Source organism: Anabrus simplex, chromosome X, assembly GCF_040414725.1.
Source record: "Anabrus simplex isolate iqAnaSimp1 chromosome X, ASM4041472v1, whole genome shotgun sequence".
Lineage (NCBI taxonomy): Eukaryota > Metazoa > Arthropoda > Insecta > Orthoptera > Tettigoniidae > Anabrus > Anabrus simplex.
Genome location: NC_090279.1, coordinates 162079693 through 162095201, shown reverse-complemented (window position 1 = coordinate 162095201; position 15509 = coordinate 162079693). Strand labels below are relative to the sequence as shown.

General features: G+C 38.7%; 1 protein-coding gene across 1 annotated transcript in view; it reads right to left on the bottom strand.

Annotated features, from left to right (window-relative positions):
- Window positions 1-15509, bottom strand: part of LOC136886418 (bicaudal D-related protein homolog) — a 396778-nt gene that overhangs the window by 36228 nt on the left and 345041 nt on the right. Inside the window, exons 2-5 of the mRNA XM_067159190.2 lie at window positions 14195-14410; window positions 8102-8218; window positions 6009-6155; window positions 23-226 (exon numbers count right to left, since the gene is read on the bottom strand). Of these exons, the coding sequence (XP_067015291.2) occupies window positions 23-226; window positions 6009-6155; window positions 8102-8218; window positions 14195-14410 (684 nt within the window). The remainder of the gene's footprint in view (window positions 1-22; window positions 227-6008; window positions 6156-8101; window positions 8219-14194; window positions 14411-15509) is intronic.

Below are 15509 nucleotides of genomic sequence, written 5' to 3'. Positions count from 1 at the left end.
CTACACTAACTCTGATACTAACCGTGTCTGTCGACTGTTGCTGCGCGAGCAAGGGTAGCTCCTCCTCTTCCTCCTCTATGTCTCCATCACACTCCATCTCGTTGAGGAGAGAGCGGTGCGTGCTGTGACTACTGCTGCTTGTACTGCCAGACATTGCCTCCAGTCTCTCACCTAGGGAACTATTGACAGAGCGCAGCTGTTCGAGCTCACGCTGCGAGTGACGAAACTGGGAACAAGCCAACAAAAGATATCCAGTCATGAAAAGAACACTGAAATACCACTTCTAAATAAAAATAGTTTTTAATAAACATAACAGCTTTCTATTATTATTATTATTATTATCATCATCATTTACCTCAGATCTACAGAATTTATGGATGGTCTAGTGAAAAGGACAAGTCCCATGTACATTAAAAGCTTCACAGACCCACTGAAACATATCAACCGTAATGATGCAGCAACCTAGAGAAGACAATATTAGTTCTTGGGAAGGCAGAATAGCACGAGCTTGGGAGGCTGCTGAAGTCATTTTCCTATACAAAAAAGGTGACAGTACTGTTACAGAGAACTACAAACCCATCAGCTTACTCTCTCACCTTTGCAAACTCATGACCAGAATTATTACAAATCTGATAACCAGCCTGTTGAGTAAGCTAGGTTCCGACAACAATACAGCATGAGTGATCAGCTTCAAGTTGTTTACAGTCTCATTGAGAAGACCACAGAATACAATGTATTATCCTACTACACGTAACAAATCATTCAACTTCCATCGAGACTTGGGCTGTGATACCTGCATTGCATAATGTTGGAACTGACTCCAGATATGTAAACTTCATAAGAAACATCTACGAGAATACCAGTCTCCACATGAAAGTGAAGTTGGGATGACGGGGAGGATAGCAATTGACAGAGGCATTTCGGACTTGAAAGAAAAGGAAAGGAAAGGAGATTAGTACTGATGGCAACTTCCTCAATCATCTACAGTTTGCGAATGACATCATACTGATAACAAGTGATCCACAACAATTGCAAGATATGTTCAGTGAGTTGAATGAAGCTTAGAAGAATGTTGGCTTAAAAAAGAAGAGAACCCAGATGGCATCCTTGACATCACTGAATGAAGCTCTTCACCCTTGCCTGGAGAAAGTCGAGGAATGTGGTATCTTGGATGCAAGATCAAGCTTGGGAAGAAACATTGCAGGGAAAAAGTAACAGGGGGAGTTAGTCTGAGTTGGAGTGCGTTTGGAAAACTTGACTTCATGCTGCAAGGCGAAAACACACCAGTCACTACGTAAGGTCTGGAAAACAGTCTCGCTAAACCAACATAACACAGACTGGGAGTTGTGCAGTAGGCGATGAAGAGGACGCATGCCTGGGATCTTGCATCGAGACAGAACATCAAACAAACAAATCCATCAAAGAACCCGCGTGACAGACGTGATCCAACGCATTGCCACACTTAAATGGAAATGAGCAGGACAGGATGGAAGCCGATGGACCAAGAGAGTGTTGAGGTGACAATGCAGAACATCATGATGCAGTGTTGTGAGACAACAGCTACACTGGGCTGAAATACTGATTAGCTCCAAACAGCAACAGATCGACCTACATAGTGGAAAATGGCCTACATTCAAGAGTGGATGACAACGGGCTGATGATGAAGAAGAAGAAGATTCTCCCAGGATGCTAGTACTCTAAACGAAATTGAATCAAGGTGTAGCAAAGCAAACAATATGACCTTGCAGTTGCAATTAGTGATATTCCATAAGAAAGAAGTCGGCTTTCAGATGAAACTTACTTTGCTGCATGGGAGTGAATCTTGGGTGGAGCAAGGAAGAAACAGGCATGAAATCAGTGAGAAAGATTGCTGGTACAAACAGATGGGAACAATGGCAGGAGGGTATTTGGACCAAAGAGATGGAGGCTAATCAAGGAATGAAATTGATGGATGAAGATGTATGCATGAACTGGTTGTGGTCTTGGGGTCATTTGAGGCGAATAGGGGAGGATTGGTTACCTAGCAATACAGTGCACCCAGCCATAGAGGGTAAGAGAAGTAGAGGGAGACCAAGGCGATGATGGTTGGACATAAATAGAAGTGGCCTATGGCTTTAAGTGCTGGGAGTGTCTGAGGACAAGTTCGGCTCGCCAGATGCAGGTCTTTTGATTTGACTCCCGTAGGCGACCTGCGCGTCATGATGAGGATGAAATGATGATGAAGATGACACACCCAACCCCCGTGCCAGCGAAATTAACCAATTAAGGTTAAAATTCCCGACCCTGCCGGGAATCAAACATGGGACCCCTCTGACCAAAGCACGCTAACCATTTAGCCATGGAGCCGGACAGACATAAATAATTTGATGATAACAGGTGTGGAACTAAATGAAGTCACAGAACTAGTTGCAAACAGAGGATTGTGGAGGCATTTAGTTAATTTTCAGAGGCTTGCGGACGTAGGGTTGAAAGGCATAGCAGTCTGTAATGTAATTGCAACATTTAATCTAGATTCAGCATAATGCTGGTTTGGTTCATCAGGGAGGTAGACAACCAGTTACTGAAGTTGCACAAAACTGATATTTTCATGGTTGCTGTGAAGACATTTATCCCATATTTCAAGGTGCTTGGAGTATAGGCTACCATTATATTAATGTTAGGCATATTAGAGGCTATGTTTTATATCTGAAATATTAGAAGCTATAAAAGAGGTAAATCACAACAAGAATTTGAAATCACCTGCACAACAATTCTATCTATCATTGGTTGTCATAGAAAGGCTGGGTATCCTAGGAAATGAGCAGTGAGGTGGTTCCCTCTTTGGTTTCTGCCATGCCCACTAAAATTCACACAACTGGTGAGGGAACATGGTTTCCCCTGCCTGTTGTAGCTCAACATGGTGCTCCAATTTCACACCCTATATGACCCTTCTCTTTTTGTTTTGCCAGTACCTTCCTTTTTTATCTTTATTAGTGTTAGCAAGGTGATAGTTACTTTGCTATCCTACCTCGTAACTGCCTCCCTACAAGCTACATCATTCATCACAACTATTGCCAGCGTAAGGAATAACAACATACTGTACATACATCTTTATTACAGCAGTGGCACTCAACATGGCTTGATGCTGCTCCTCTTGACTGGCAGCCTTTGTTTAATAACAAGAATCCCCTTTCAGGCTTTGGTCTCCCTCAAAAGATCTCTACTCTAAATGTAACATAAAAGTCTGTTGAACACACAAGTTCAATATAAATTTTACACTATAACATACATGCAAAGTATTGAAAAACCCACCACTATTAAACAAGGAATAAAAATATACACTGTTCCTTGTTTAAAAGTATGGTCTTTAACAGATATGTTATTTTGTAATATTTATATTGAACTTGTGTGTTCAACAAACTGAAAAAGTTTCATTTAACTTAGTTGACACTGGAAAATATCTAAAATTCTAAAACAATTTAATTGTATGAAGTCCACCTGTTCAATACACGTTTGCCATTTGATAAATCGTCTGTCTAAAAAGCTACATAGACATGTATCACTGTTTTTTTGTATATGTCTTTCTTCTTTATGTTATTTTAGGTGATGATGACCTCTAGGCTATGTAGCTTTTTAGACAGACCATTTATCAAATGGCAAATGTGTATTGAACAGGTGGACTTTATACAATTAAATTCTTTTAGAATTTTATCTTAGATATTTAAAGTCAATATGGAACCGAAATGAAGTTCATTACTGGAAAGTATGGCTTCCTTCTTAACAGATCTCCACTCTGTATAATCGCACCTCAGTAAATAAAAAATCCACCTTTCCAACACAATAATAATCTCTTGATTATTTCTTCTACATTAAGTTATACATTATTACAGGATATGATTCATCCTCTTTTAGGACATCCTCAGTCGCACTTTCTTGTTAGAGATTAAAATTGACACAGAGAACAAGGATCCATAAAACACTACATAATCAACAACACTTAAATGAAAATGTCTTGTCCATGACAAGGAGAGTAGTAAAAGTTCTTGTGAAACTGATCTTCTAATTATGTATGACATATATGGTTTGTCAACTCGTTTGTGCTGTTGTTTTAAAAATCTTCAACCGTGTATTATATTTAAAATATTTTTTTTACCAGAATTCTTATTAGCACAGAAGGTGGCTGTGGGATTTGGATGTACTAGATTTTACGGAATTAGTTCACCTTCGTCAAGTAAAAAATGCCTGTTTTTGTCCAACAATAAGAAATTCCCTTCCCACCTCATAACAGGAGGGGCCTGCCTATCCGAGGCGGTAAAGGCATGCTCGGTTCGCCCGGAAGGACGTGGGTTCGAATCCCCGTCAGGAAGTCATAAAAAATTTAATAATGTTATTTGCTTTACGTCCCACTAACTACTTTTTAAGGTCTTTGGAGACTGTAAAAAATTTAAGAAACAAGATTTCCACTTCCGGAGGTGCATATGGCCCTGAGGTTCACTCAGCCTACACCAAAAATGAGTACCAGGTTAATTCCTTGGGGCAAAGGCGGCCGGGCGAAGAGCTAACCACTCTACCCCATCACGTGCCGAGGTTAACAATGGTGGAAGCCTTTACCTTCCACTCCTCCGAGGGCCTTCATGGCCTGTACGGAGGTGTCTTTGTTTTGTTTTTTGACCTCATAACAGGTAGGCTACATATGTTTTCCTTGTTTTAATAGTGCTCATTTATGTTACAATGCTGGTGGTGGTGGTGCAATAACTGGGCAACCATCCTCTACATACTTCTGGAGAAAGCTGGCATCAGAAAGGGCATCCAGCCATAAAACTGAGCCAAATCCACGTCAATTGTTGATCCTAATAAAGTGGGAAAAGGCCAAGGAGAAGAAGAAGAATCTGTGCATATGTAATAAGATAAATAAAAATAATAAATCTTCATTAGAGACTGCAATGAGTCTGCAAGGCTCTGTGAATTAACTAACTGCCTCCACAATCTTCTATTTGGATAATTGTAAGTAAAATCATCTTCCAAGAGATTTAAAATCAGTTTCCAATCTGTCAACTTTCAAAATTAAAGAAAGTGCTATGGAATCAGTACCGGTACCTAAGTAAGTAGATGACTTTCTAGATAAGACTTTGTGTAGTGGTAACATAAAGGAAATATTTAGAGTAACGTTCATTATAACAAATTTATGTATTTATTTGCAGCCAATGTATATGTATTATATTAATTTTAGACGCTAAACAAATTGTATTGTACAATTCCTGTATATGAGCCTTTGGCTCGGAATTAATTAATAAAGTAAAAAAAAAATATATCTTGAGTCCACCCAGTTTTCACTCCCACACCTCAAAATCAATCTGAAAATAGATCAATGTAGTCAGAGAGCTAACTTCTTTCGTACAGAATAACGTTGATCAAAACTGCATTAGCTTTGCTCTTTGGCCTTGTTTAGTTCTGCATCTCCTATTAATAAAACATTAAAAACTGAGTTATAATTTTCTAGGTAATCTATCCTCCTCCATTTGCCTCACATTACTCCACCACCAAAGCTGGCTATGCACAGAGCTTCAACCATCCAGTTCATTCCTAACTTAGCCTTAATCCCCTCATTCTGAATACTCTCCTGTCATTGTTTCCACCTGTTTATACCAGCTATTATTCTCGCTACCTTCATCCCTGTTCCTTCCAACTTTTAAATAAGATATCCTCAGTCCACCCAGGTTTCACTCCTGTAGGCCTACAGCAAAGTTGGTCTGGAAACAGACTGATGTAAAAATAATGTTTTCCTAGAACTCCCTTCTTTCTTACAGAATGCCATTGATCACAGCACTTCGATACAATTTCATTTAATACACAAACATCCTAGGAGATAAGGCCTACACATCCCAAGTACTTGAAATGATCTGTCTGTTCCAGCTTTGTATTCCTGCCCTGATATTCAATTCATATCAGGAGATACAGTTTCACTGGAAACACTACATCTAGAGATAGACCTGGGCTGCTACCACACATTAAGGTTATTAAATGTTTACCTGCAACTCGTGCTCACGAGACTGATGCTCCAGCAAGACAATGCGATCCGTAGCCTCGTCCAACGCTGCCGTGAGCCTCTCTCGCTCATCCAGAAGGGCCTGCAACCTCCTTTCTAGTTCCATTTTCTTGTCTGTCAGCATCTGAATCTGAAATATATAATGAAGAAATTGATACAACTCTGCAACTAGGATCATAGCCTCTCTTTCTAGCTTAGTGAACTATAGTTAGTTAACTGCTCAAAGCTGTGAATGCCAGCACAGTTGTTCATGTTCCAAATTGTTTCAGTGGAAATACATTTTTAAAGAGAAAGGTAGATGTTCGAGATTGTGTCAGTGTATGAAGATGTGGAGATCGTCACTGTCTGTTTATATTTTAATGTTTGTCCTATTCTCCTGTTTCTATTGCTCCCCCTTTCCATACTGATCTGCCACTGTGTCTATCCTATTATTTGTTCCTTTTCATATTCCTACTTTCTCATATGACACTTTGATCTGTTCAATTCTGTTACTTAAATTTCAAAATGTTGACTACATTTCTGAAGAGAAAGTTGTGTCCCTCTATTCCAAAAAGTGTCAGGAGGTCAGATACCCTGTTTTAGACATCATCATCCTCATATCCAAATATATTTCCTTGGTCCCTGAAAATAAAGCTCATTCAGTCACTTTTGTTTCCAATTCTCAAATACTGTGATACAGTTTTTATTGATATCAATAATGAGCAAGGCATGAGACTGCAACATGCCCAAAATGCATGCATCAGGTATGCATTCGACATACGCCCATATGTCCACATACCCGCATACTATAGACATTTATCTTGGTTGCGACTAAATGACAGACGTAGGCTCCGTGCAACTACTTTGGTCTGTCAAGTGTTTTCTGAAAACACTCCTCTTTACCTATCCACCAGATTTTGCTACCTTAGTTCACTACACCTGTTCAATACCCAGTCAGGCTGCACACTAGAAATTCCTATACATCAAACCGCAACCTACAACAGATCGTTCACAATCACCATCACGAGCTGGTGGAATGAACTTCCCAATGACATCGGGGAAGCTAAATCTAACACAAAGTTTAAGATCCTTTGCCAGCATCATTTTATAAACACTTCCAGTCTTTCTTGAGTGTGAATGGGATGCATGAATGAGAGTGAATATGGTTGTTTACTGTAACGTGTTCCAGTTTATACGTTATGCTTTAGTTATACTTTACTTACTTTAGTTTAGTTTATACTTTAGGTTGTAAAGATTTAATAAGTTTAAATTAGGTCATTTCAGTTTTAATACTGTTACCATATATGAAAATGTAAATTGTTGAAATTCTTACATTGTAAAACTGTAAAAATTATATTGTAAATTAGTACTAATTTATGTACATGAAGTGGTTAAGTGTAAGAAAGGGTCGGGAGCCCTAACTTCGCCACAATAAAGTCACTTTAATAATAATAATAATAATAATAATAATAATAATAATAATAATAATAATAATCATGTCCAGCTCCAGAGCTGAATGGTTAACACGTTGCTCCTGGGTTTGATTCCCAGTTGGGTCATGGATTTTAACTTTCATGAGTTAATTCCTATGGCTCGGGGGGCGTTTTCAGCATAAGATGTCATCTTAGACAGGGTTCCATCCTCACAGATGCACAGATCGTCTATACAGCGTCAAAATCGAAATACCTGCACCGAGCCTCTCCGGAGGCCACATGCCATTATTATTTATCATCATCATCATCATCATCATTTTAATTTCCCCCTGTCCAGCTCCTGCCAGGGCAGCGTGTTGATGGGACTTCTCCACCGTTGCCTCTCCTTTCACCACTCCTCTTAAGTAATTGTATTCCATTCCAGTCTTTCTTTTCTTATACTGTTCCTGACAGAGTCTGTCCATCTTGCTCTGCATCTCCCTCCTCCATCCTCATAACATGTCCAAACCATCTCAATTTTTTCTTCTCCATCCTATCACTCAGTTTTTCTACCCCTATTTCTTTTCTGACCTCAACAACACACCACATATTACTTCTAATCAATGTAGGAAATTTGGGATCAGAAAGCTAATTCAGAAATGATTTGCAAGGGCTGAATACTCACTTCGTCCCTCAGCATCTCGAGACTGGTGACGTGGTCCTGCAGACTGGACTTGCGCAGGTTGCACTGGTCTCTCAAGCCCTGGAGTTGTGCTGAAAGCTGCTCCTCTGCCTTGTTTGACTGGAACACATGCACACATTATCAAAGATGAGATTTCTATTTCTTATGTTAGAAACAAGTAACTGCATAAGGGACAGTCATAAGAAGAGTACAAGAAAAAAGTAACTGGGCTCAATTAGAGTTACTTGGGAAATATTTTACTCAATTTACAAAAAGTAATCAGTAAAACTACAATTACTTTACAGAATGTTTGTCTCAGGAAATCACTGGGTTTTTTCACTTGGGGCTGGAATAATACAAAAGTTTGCAAGGAAAAGGAATATATTACTTCATTCTGTGTGGATTTTCCTTAACTCAGAGGTGTTAAGTGATTATCATCACTAGGTGAAACTAAACATTATACCTTATAATTTTCGAAATGATCTTTTCCCATTTTTTAAATTTTAGTTAATGAGTTTTAGCGTTTGAAATGATTTTCCATTTACTTTGCAAATAAATTCATTTGTTCTTGAAATTTTCATCGCTAATCTTTGACATCTTAAGGTGAAAATACATCTTTGCATTTACTGAAAAGATGCCTTACAGGGTTACTTGAAGGAATGGCTGTGTTTAATTTGAAAGTACTGGAGAGGTAAGAAAGTAGCTCATCCAGAACTGGTGAAATTATTGGTTCTACTTGTAGCAGAATAATTTATTTTTTCACATTTCTGCTTCTCTGTGATGAATATCAATTATCTAGAATGTAATGATAACAATTTTGTTTCACAAACTAAATTACAAGTAAAAATGACATATTGTAAAAACTAATGAATACTAGTAAAAATTACTAAGAATGTAATTGTTACAAGTAATTTGTTTACTTTTATTCAATGACTTCCCATCTCTGGTAATGGAAAATGAAGTCATGTTCAACTATTGATTAATTCATCTTAGATAAAGTATAATGTTTTTACAACCACTCAGCACCATCAAATAAATAAATAAATAGTATTTAATAGCATGGATTGGTTGTAAAAACAATATCCTTTATCTGAGGAACTGTGTATCCTTAGTATTGACTCTAGCTAAGCACTTTGATACTCCTTGTAATTTTCTACCCTCCCAATAAGACAAATATTGCAATGTCACCTTATTTTATTCCCTGGAGACACCTTTCCCAATTCTAGCTGCCATATTACTGTGTCCATACCAGTGACATCACCACATGGAGTATGGCACAACCCAGCAAGTACTAGACAGTTTCAAGCAACCAATACAAAATGCAGCAAAACAAACGTTACTAAAATTACCAACATACTCTTAACATTGAATTACTTGTAACGATTAAATTTTTAATAAGTTTTACTCATAACCATTACTTTTGCGCATGATAAATTTCATATTTGAGCCCTTATTGTCAGAAAGTATCAACATGTGAAAATTTTAACAACAAATGTTCCAGCTTCACAATACTGTAATCGCCTTCAACACTTAGTGTGAAGTAGACGGCACAGGACCGGCAAGGAGGTCCATATTGTTAACAACACAACCAAGTTCCACTTGCATCATTCAACGTAAGTCCACCTTACTTCAACTCATCATAAGAAGCTACTTTAACATGGCGTTAATATTACATTATTTATGTACACATTCAAGAACATGTGAGCCTCCGTGGCTCAGACGGTAGTGCATCGGCCTCTCACTGCTGGATACCGTGGTTCAAATCCCAGTCACTCCATGTGAGATTCATGCTGCACAAAGCGGAGGCGGGACAGGTTTTTCTCCGGGTACTCCGGTTTTTCCTGTCATCTTTCATTCCAGCAACACTCTCCATTATCATTTCATTGCATCTATCAGTCATTAATAATCACCTTGGGAGTGGCAACCCCATTGTAATACTAGCCTATATATGTTCCATTCATTACATTCCTGACCCGGTCTAAGACTGGAAAACAGGTTGTAGGTTTTCATTTTCATTTCAAGAACATGTACAGTATGTTCACAATATATATGATTAATTTAATTCACATAGCCACTCATGTCGTATTATATTTGTGCAATTCTACACATGTAACAACATTTTAACCTGTGCAATATCTGGACTTCACGATTCACATCATGTTTTTGTTTGTGTTATTCCAAGATAGACAAGACACATAGACAAGATTCACAGACTTCACTAATTTTAATGTGTCCTTACCATATTTCCAATGTTTTTGTGTGTGACTGAAGATGTCCCATAAGAGGATGAAACATGTATCACCAATATAGTTTAATGTGGTCTTATTAATAAAGACGATTACAGTATTGTGAAGGTGGAAAATTTGTTGTTAAGATTTTCACAATTTTCACAAAATGTAGTTTTTACTTGTAATTTACTTCTGAAAAGAAAATTGTAATTGTTACACTTCAGTAATCATTACATTCTAGCAATCGATGTATATTGCATCGAGAGCTTGGCAACTTTGGAACCCCACCACTCAAAAGGCAACCATCCTCTATATAACATTAATAAGAAAGTCGGACACTTCAAAAAGTGAAGGTAACAGAAAAAAGAAAGGGAAGGGCATAAAAGTGTAAGACTCCCGAGGCCGCCTCAAAAACCTAACACCATCAAGGTTGGGAAAGAACAAAACTTGACCAAGGGAGGTCAGATAGGAAAGATGAAACTGAGGATACTGACACAAGTAAGTGTAAGCAATGCCAGACTAGCTAACAGAACTTTGGTTGCCAACCCACGCTTGGTCTATCTTGTAGTCACCTCTTACGACAGGCTAGGATACCGTGAATCTTATTCTACTTTTCCCACCCACAGAGGTTATGTGGTTGAGAAGGAAACATGTGCCAGTGAAAGGGTTAAGGCATTTCCATTCCCCTATTTTGAATTAGTTATCTTGAAAATAATGAAAACACGAGAGTGACACGCAAATTTTTCTTGGGAGCAATCATTTTGAAAGTCTGACTAATCTCACCCAGTGATGATAACCACTTAATGTCTTTATGCTAAATAACACAAAATGGAGTAATGTATTTTTCCTTGCAAACTTTAGTATCATTACATCCCTGTGTGAAAAAGTGTCAGTGATTCCCTACAGATTTGCATTCTGTGAAGTATGTATGTATGTATGTGTTTTATTTATTTATTTATTTATTTATTTATTTATTTATTTATTTATTTATTTATTTATTTATTTATTTATTTATTTATTTATTTATTTATTTGACTTAAGCAGTGGCAAAGTTAGGGCTCGTGGTCCTGTTTTACACTTACCCACGTAAATCACAGATAATACATATATGAAAGAAATGTATTGAAGAAAATAAGCTAAAAATTAAAGATTTGGAGAACATAATATAATGAAGAAAGTAAAGCAAAGCTCAACAAATAAAATGGAATAAAATAAAAGAAATCTGGAGCAACAGGTAAAAAGAAAGAGACAAAGTCATAATGAAAAAAGTAAGATACAAACTGAAAAATATAAGCAATGCGTAGAGAGAGCACAATATGTAATAAAGTAATAGAAATATAAGCATGGCCATAAATAGTGATCTATGTACATGAGTTAAATGCTAAATTTTATGTACATTTATGCTATAATAATAATAATAATAATAATAATAATTAATAACCTAATATTAATTAAAAGAAACAACAGTTGTACTTGTTATTTTACTGATTACTTTTTGAAAAGTAATTAGTAATTGAGTAAATATTTTCTCAGGTAACTGTAATTGATCCCAATTACTTTTATTTTGTACTTTTCCCATCACTGATTATAATATGCAAGGTACAGAATGTTTTCATCCTGATGTCTCATGCAATGTTCATAACGGTCTTGTTGATGAACACAGGTTGTGCAAGGATACAGTAAAATGACTGGACTACTTTTGTAATTCAGAAACATACCTGTAGCTAAGGAAAGCTTCAACAAGAAGAGAAACTTGTTTTGTGGTCCTTTGGAAAAAGATCTGAGAAAGATACTACTACAGCGTTGTTTGTGCAGTATACTGTAGTTCTATATGGTGCAGAAACATGAATGATGAGGAAGGAAGAACAGAGAAGAATAGAGGCATTCGAGATGTGGATGCAGAGGAGAATAGGAGGAGTGAGCTGGGAAGACAGAACAATGAATGCGGAAGTGCTGAAGGCAAGAGAAAAGGATTAAAAGGATTAAAAAAAGGATTCAAAATTGTATAGGACATTATCTATGACATGATTCCATATAGATTTTGATTCCCATAGGGAACCTGAAATATTTGTTCTGAATTAGTAAATTCATAGTTCCAATATAATTGGTCCATTATTGGAAATTATAAATTTTCCAGCTAACTCGTGTTGGTTGGCAGCATTTCACCCCAGTGTGCCAATTTGGGCATACCTACCAAGACGCATGGGTAGTGCATATATAGTACATTTGTATTGGAATTACGATTCCTTATTTTTATGAATAGTGATGGAAGGGATAGTAAAAAGGGAAGGAGGAGCTATTAGATAACATTAGAAAATGAAAAGAAGGATATGCAGAGGTAAAGAAAAGATTATGTATAGTTTTTTATTAATGGAGATATTTGACAGTTCCTGCTTTGGCCCCATTAATATCGCTAAACAACTAAACAAATATATGCAGTGAGGTAATCTAGCTATCCTTGAATGTAAACAGAGTTTTCAGAAATTCTGTTTAGCCGTTTTCCCAGGATGATGTAACAGTAAGACACAAAAAAGTACTGGGCAAATTGTCATAGCTGTGAGCTTCTATTCAGGAATTAATGGGTTCAAACCCCAGCCCTAAAGATGGTTTTCCATGGTTTCCCGCTTTGACACCAGGCAAAAGCTGGGGGATTGTACCATAATGAAGGCCACAGTCGCTTCTTTCCCATTTCCCAGACTTAGCCCGGTCTTATCCCATCAACGTCAAAAGTCTTTCTGCAACATTAAGTCACCAGCAAGGAAAGGAGGACACAAACACATTGAAGTGTATGCATTTTCGACTGAAGTATACCTTGAACATATACTGGTATATTGAAAAACCAAACCCCATGGCATAAGAGCTCCAAAGGATCATGGCCTACCAAGCGACCACGGTCTTGAATCGTGGACAATGAAGGCTTCAGATATAAATCGGATAGATGCCTTTGAAATGTACTGAGTGAGTTAGCCGTGCACTTAGGGTCACACAGCTGTGGGCTTGCATTCAGGAAATAGTGGGTTGTAACTCCACTGTCAGCAGCCCTGAGGATGGTTTTCCATGGTTTCCCAATTTCACACCACTCAGATGCTGGGGCTGTACCTTAATTAGGGCCACGGCCGCTTCCTTCCCGCTCCAATCCTTTCCTAACCCATCATCGCCATAAGACCTATTTGTGTCGATGCGACGTAAAGCAACTTGAAACCTGGTGTGTAACTTTGGCTTCTTAGACCAGGAACGAAGTAGAGGTACGGTAGTCATAACCAACCATCCCCCTGTGGGTAGGGGTGGTAAGATATCACCCACAGTGTCTCCTGCCTGTTGTAAGAAGGGATGAAAAGGGGCCCTCAACTTGAGAGCGAGGGTTTGCGAACATGGGGTCCATAGCTCAGTTCTAACATTGCTTCCACTTGTGCCAGACTCCTCACTTTCATCTATCCTATCTGATCTCCCCTGGTCAACTCTGGTTCTTTTCCGAGCTCGACAGTATTAGGTGTCAAAGCCTAGGGAGTCTTTTGTTTAAATGCCCCACGTGACCCTTTTTTTTTTTTTTTTGGCTGATATCTACATTGTGTCAACCCCTTCATTTGTTTCCCTCTGATTAGTGTTATTAGAGGATGGCTGCCCAGTTGTACTTCCTCAGAAAACAATCACCACAGGCTTTCTAGCCCCAACTGGCAGGTTCGATCCTGGCTCAGTCCGGTGGGATTTGAAGGTGCTCAAATACATTAACCTCGTGTCAGTAGATTTACTGGCATGTAAAAGAACTCCTGCGGGTCAAATTTCCAGCACCTCGGCGTCTCCGAAAACCGCCAAAAGGAAGTACTGTATGTAGTGGAACTTATTTTTTAATTTTTTTAATATGACTAACCTCCTTGAGTTGCATGGCTAGCCGCTGGTTCTGCTCCGTGAGTTCCGCCACCAGCACAGCCTTCTCGCGCTCCGCGTGTCTGAGCGTCGCCTCGCGCTCCGTGAGCTTGGTAGTGAGCGCGCTGATGTCTGCCTGCAGCTCCAAGAGGCGCGCGTCGCTCTCGGACTGGAGCGAAGCGAGTCGTCGTCGCAGGGCATGTCGATCCTGCTCCAACAGCTGTAACAGCAAACATACACTTGTAATGCATCACAAACAGCGATGTTACGACACTAGAACTACACCCTGTTACTTTAAGGGATCAAACCACACACTGAGGTCACAGATAATTCAATTAAAAACATAATTTATGCAATTATTTGATAATATATATTAACAATTTGTGTTATTTCTCTTGTAATTAATCCAGAGTATAGCAATAAAATATTTTTTCCAGTTAAATACGAGTTCGTACAATTTAAAATAATACGTTACCGGTACTGCTAAAAGTGGATTTCATCCTTACAATATAACACACCGAGCTCGATAGCTGCAGTCGCTTAAGTGCGGCCAGTATCCAGTAATCGGGAGATCGTGGGTTCGAGCCCCACTGTCAGCAGCCCTGAAGATGGTTTTCCGTGGTTTCCCATTTTCACACCAGGCAAATGCCGGGGCTGTACCTTAATTAAGGCCATGGCCGTTTCCTTCCACTTCCTAGGCCTTTCCTACCCCCATCGTCACCATAAGACGTATCTGTGTCGGCGCGACGTAAAACAAATAGCAAAAAAAAAAAAAACCAATATAACACATCATAACTATGTATTAAATACATATTTCAGAACAATTTTATTTTATTTTATACAACCATGAATGAAAATGAAAATACACACCCTATTTCCGGTCATTCTACCGGGTCAGGAATGGTATGAATGAAGCCCCCATCGAGCGGCGTGGATAGGGATTGTGGCGGCTGCCGAAGTCTGTCGAATTCCTCTGGGTCAATGATTAAAGATGAAATGTTATTGTACAGTGTTGCTGGAATGCAAGATGACACGTAAAACCGGAGTACCCGGAAAAAAACATGTCCCACCTCCGTTTTGGCCAGCATAAATCTCACAGAGTGACCGGGATTTGAACCACGGAACCCAGAGCTGAGAGGTCGGCGCGCTGCCGCCTGAGCCACGGAGGCTTCTTTGTACAACCATGAATATCATCAATAAATAGTACATGTATTTTATTCATAGGGGTGCGCAGCTGTGAGCTTCCATTCGGGAGGTAGTGGGTTCGAACCCCTCTGTCGGAAGCCCTGAAGATTGTTTCTCGTCGTTTCCCATTTTCA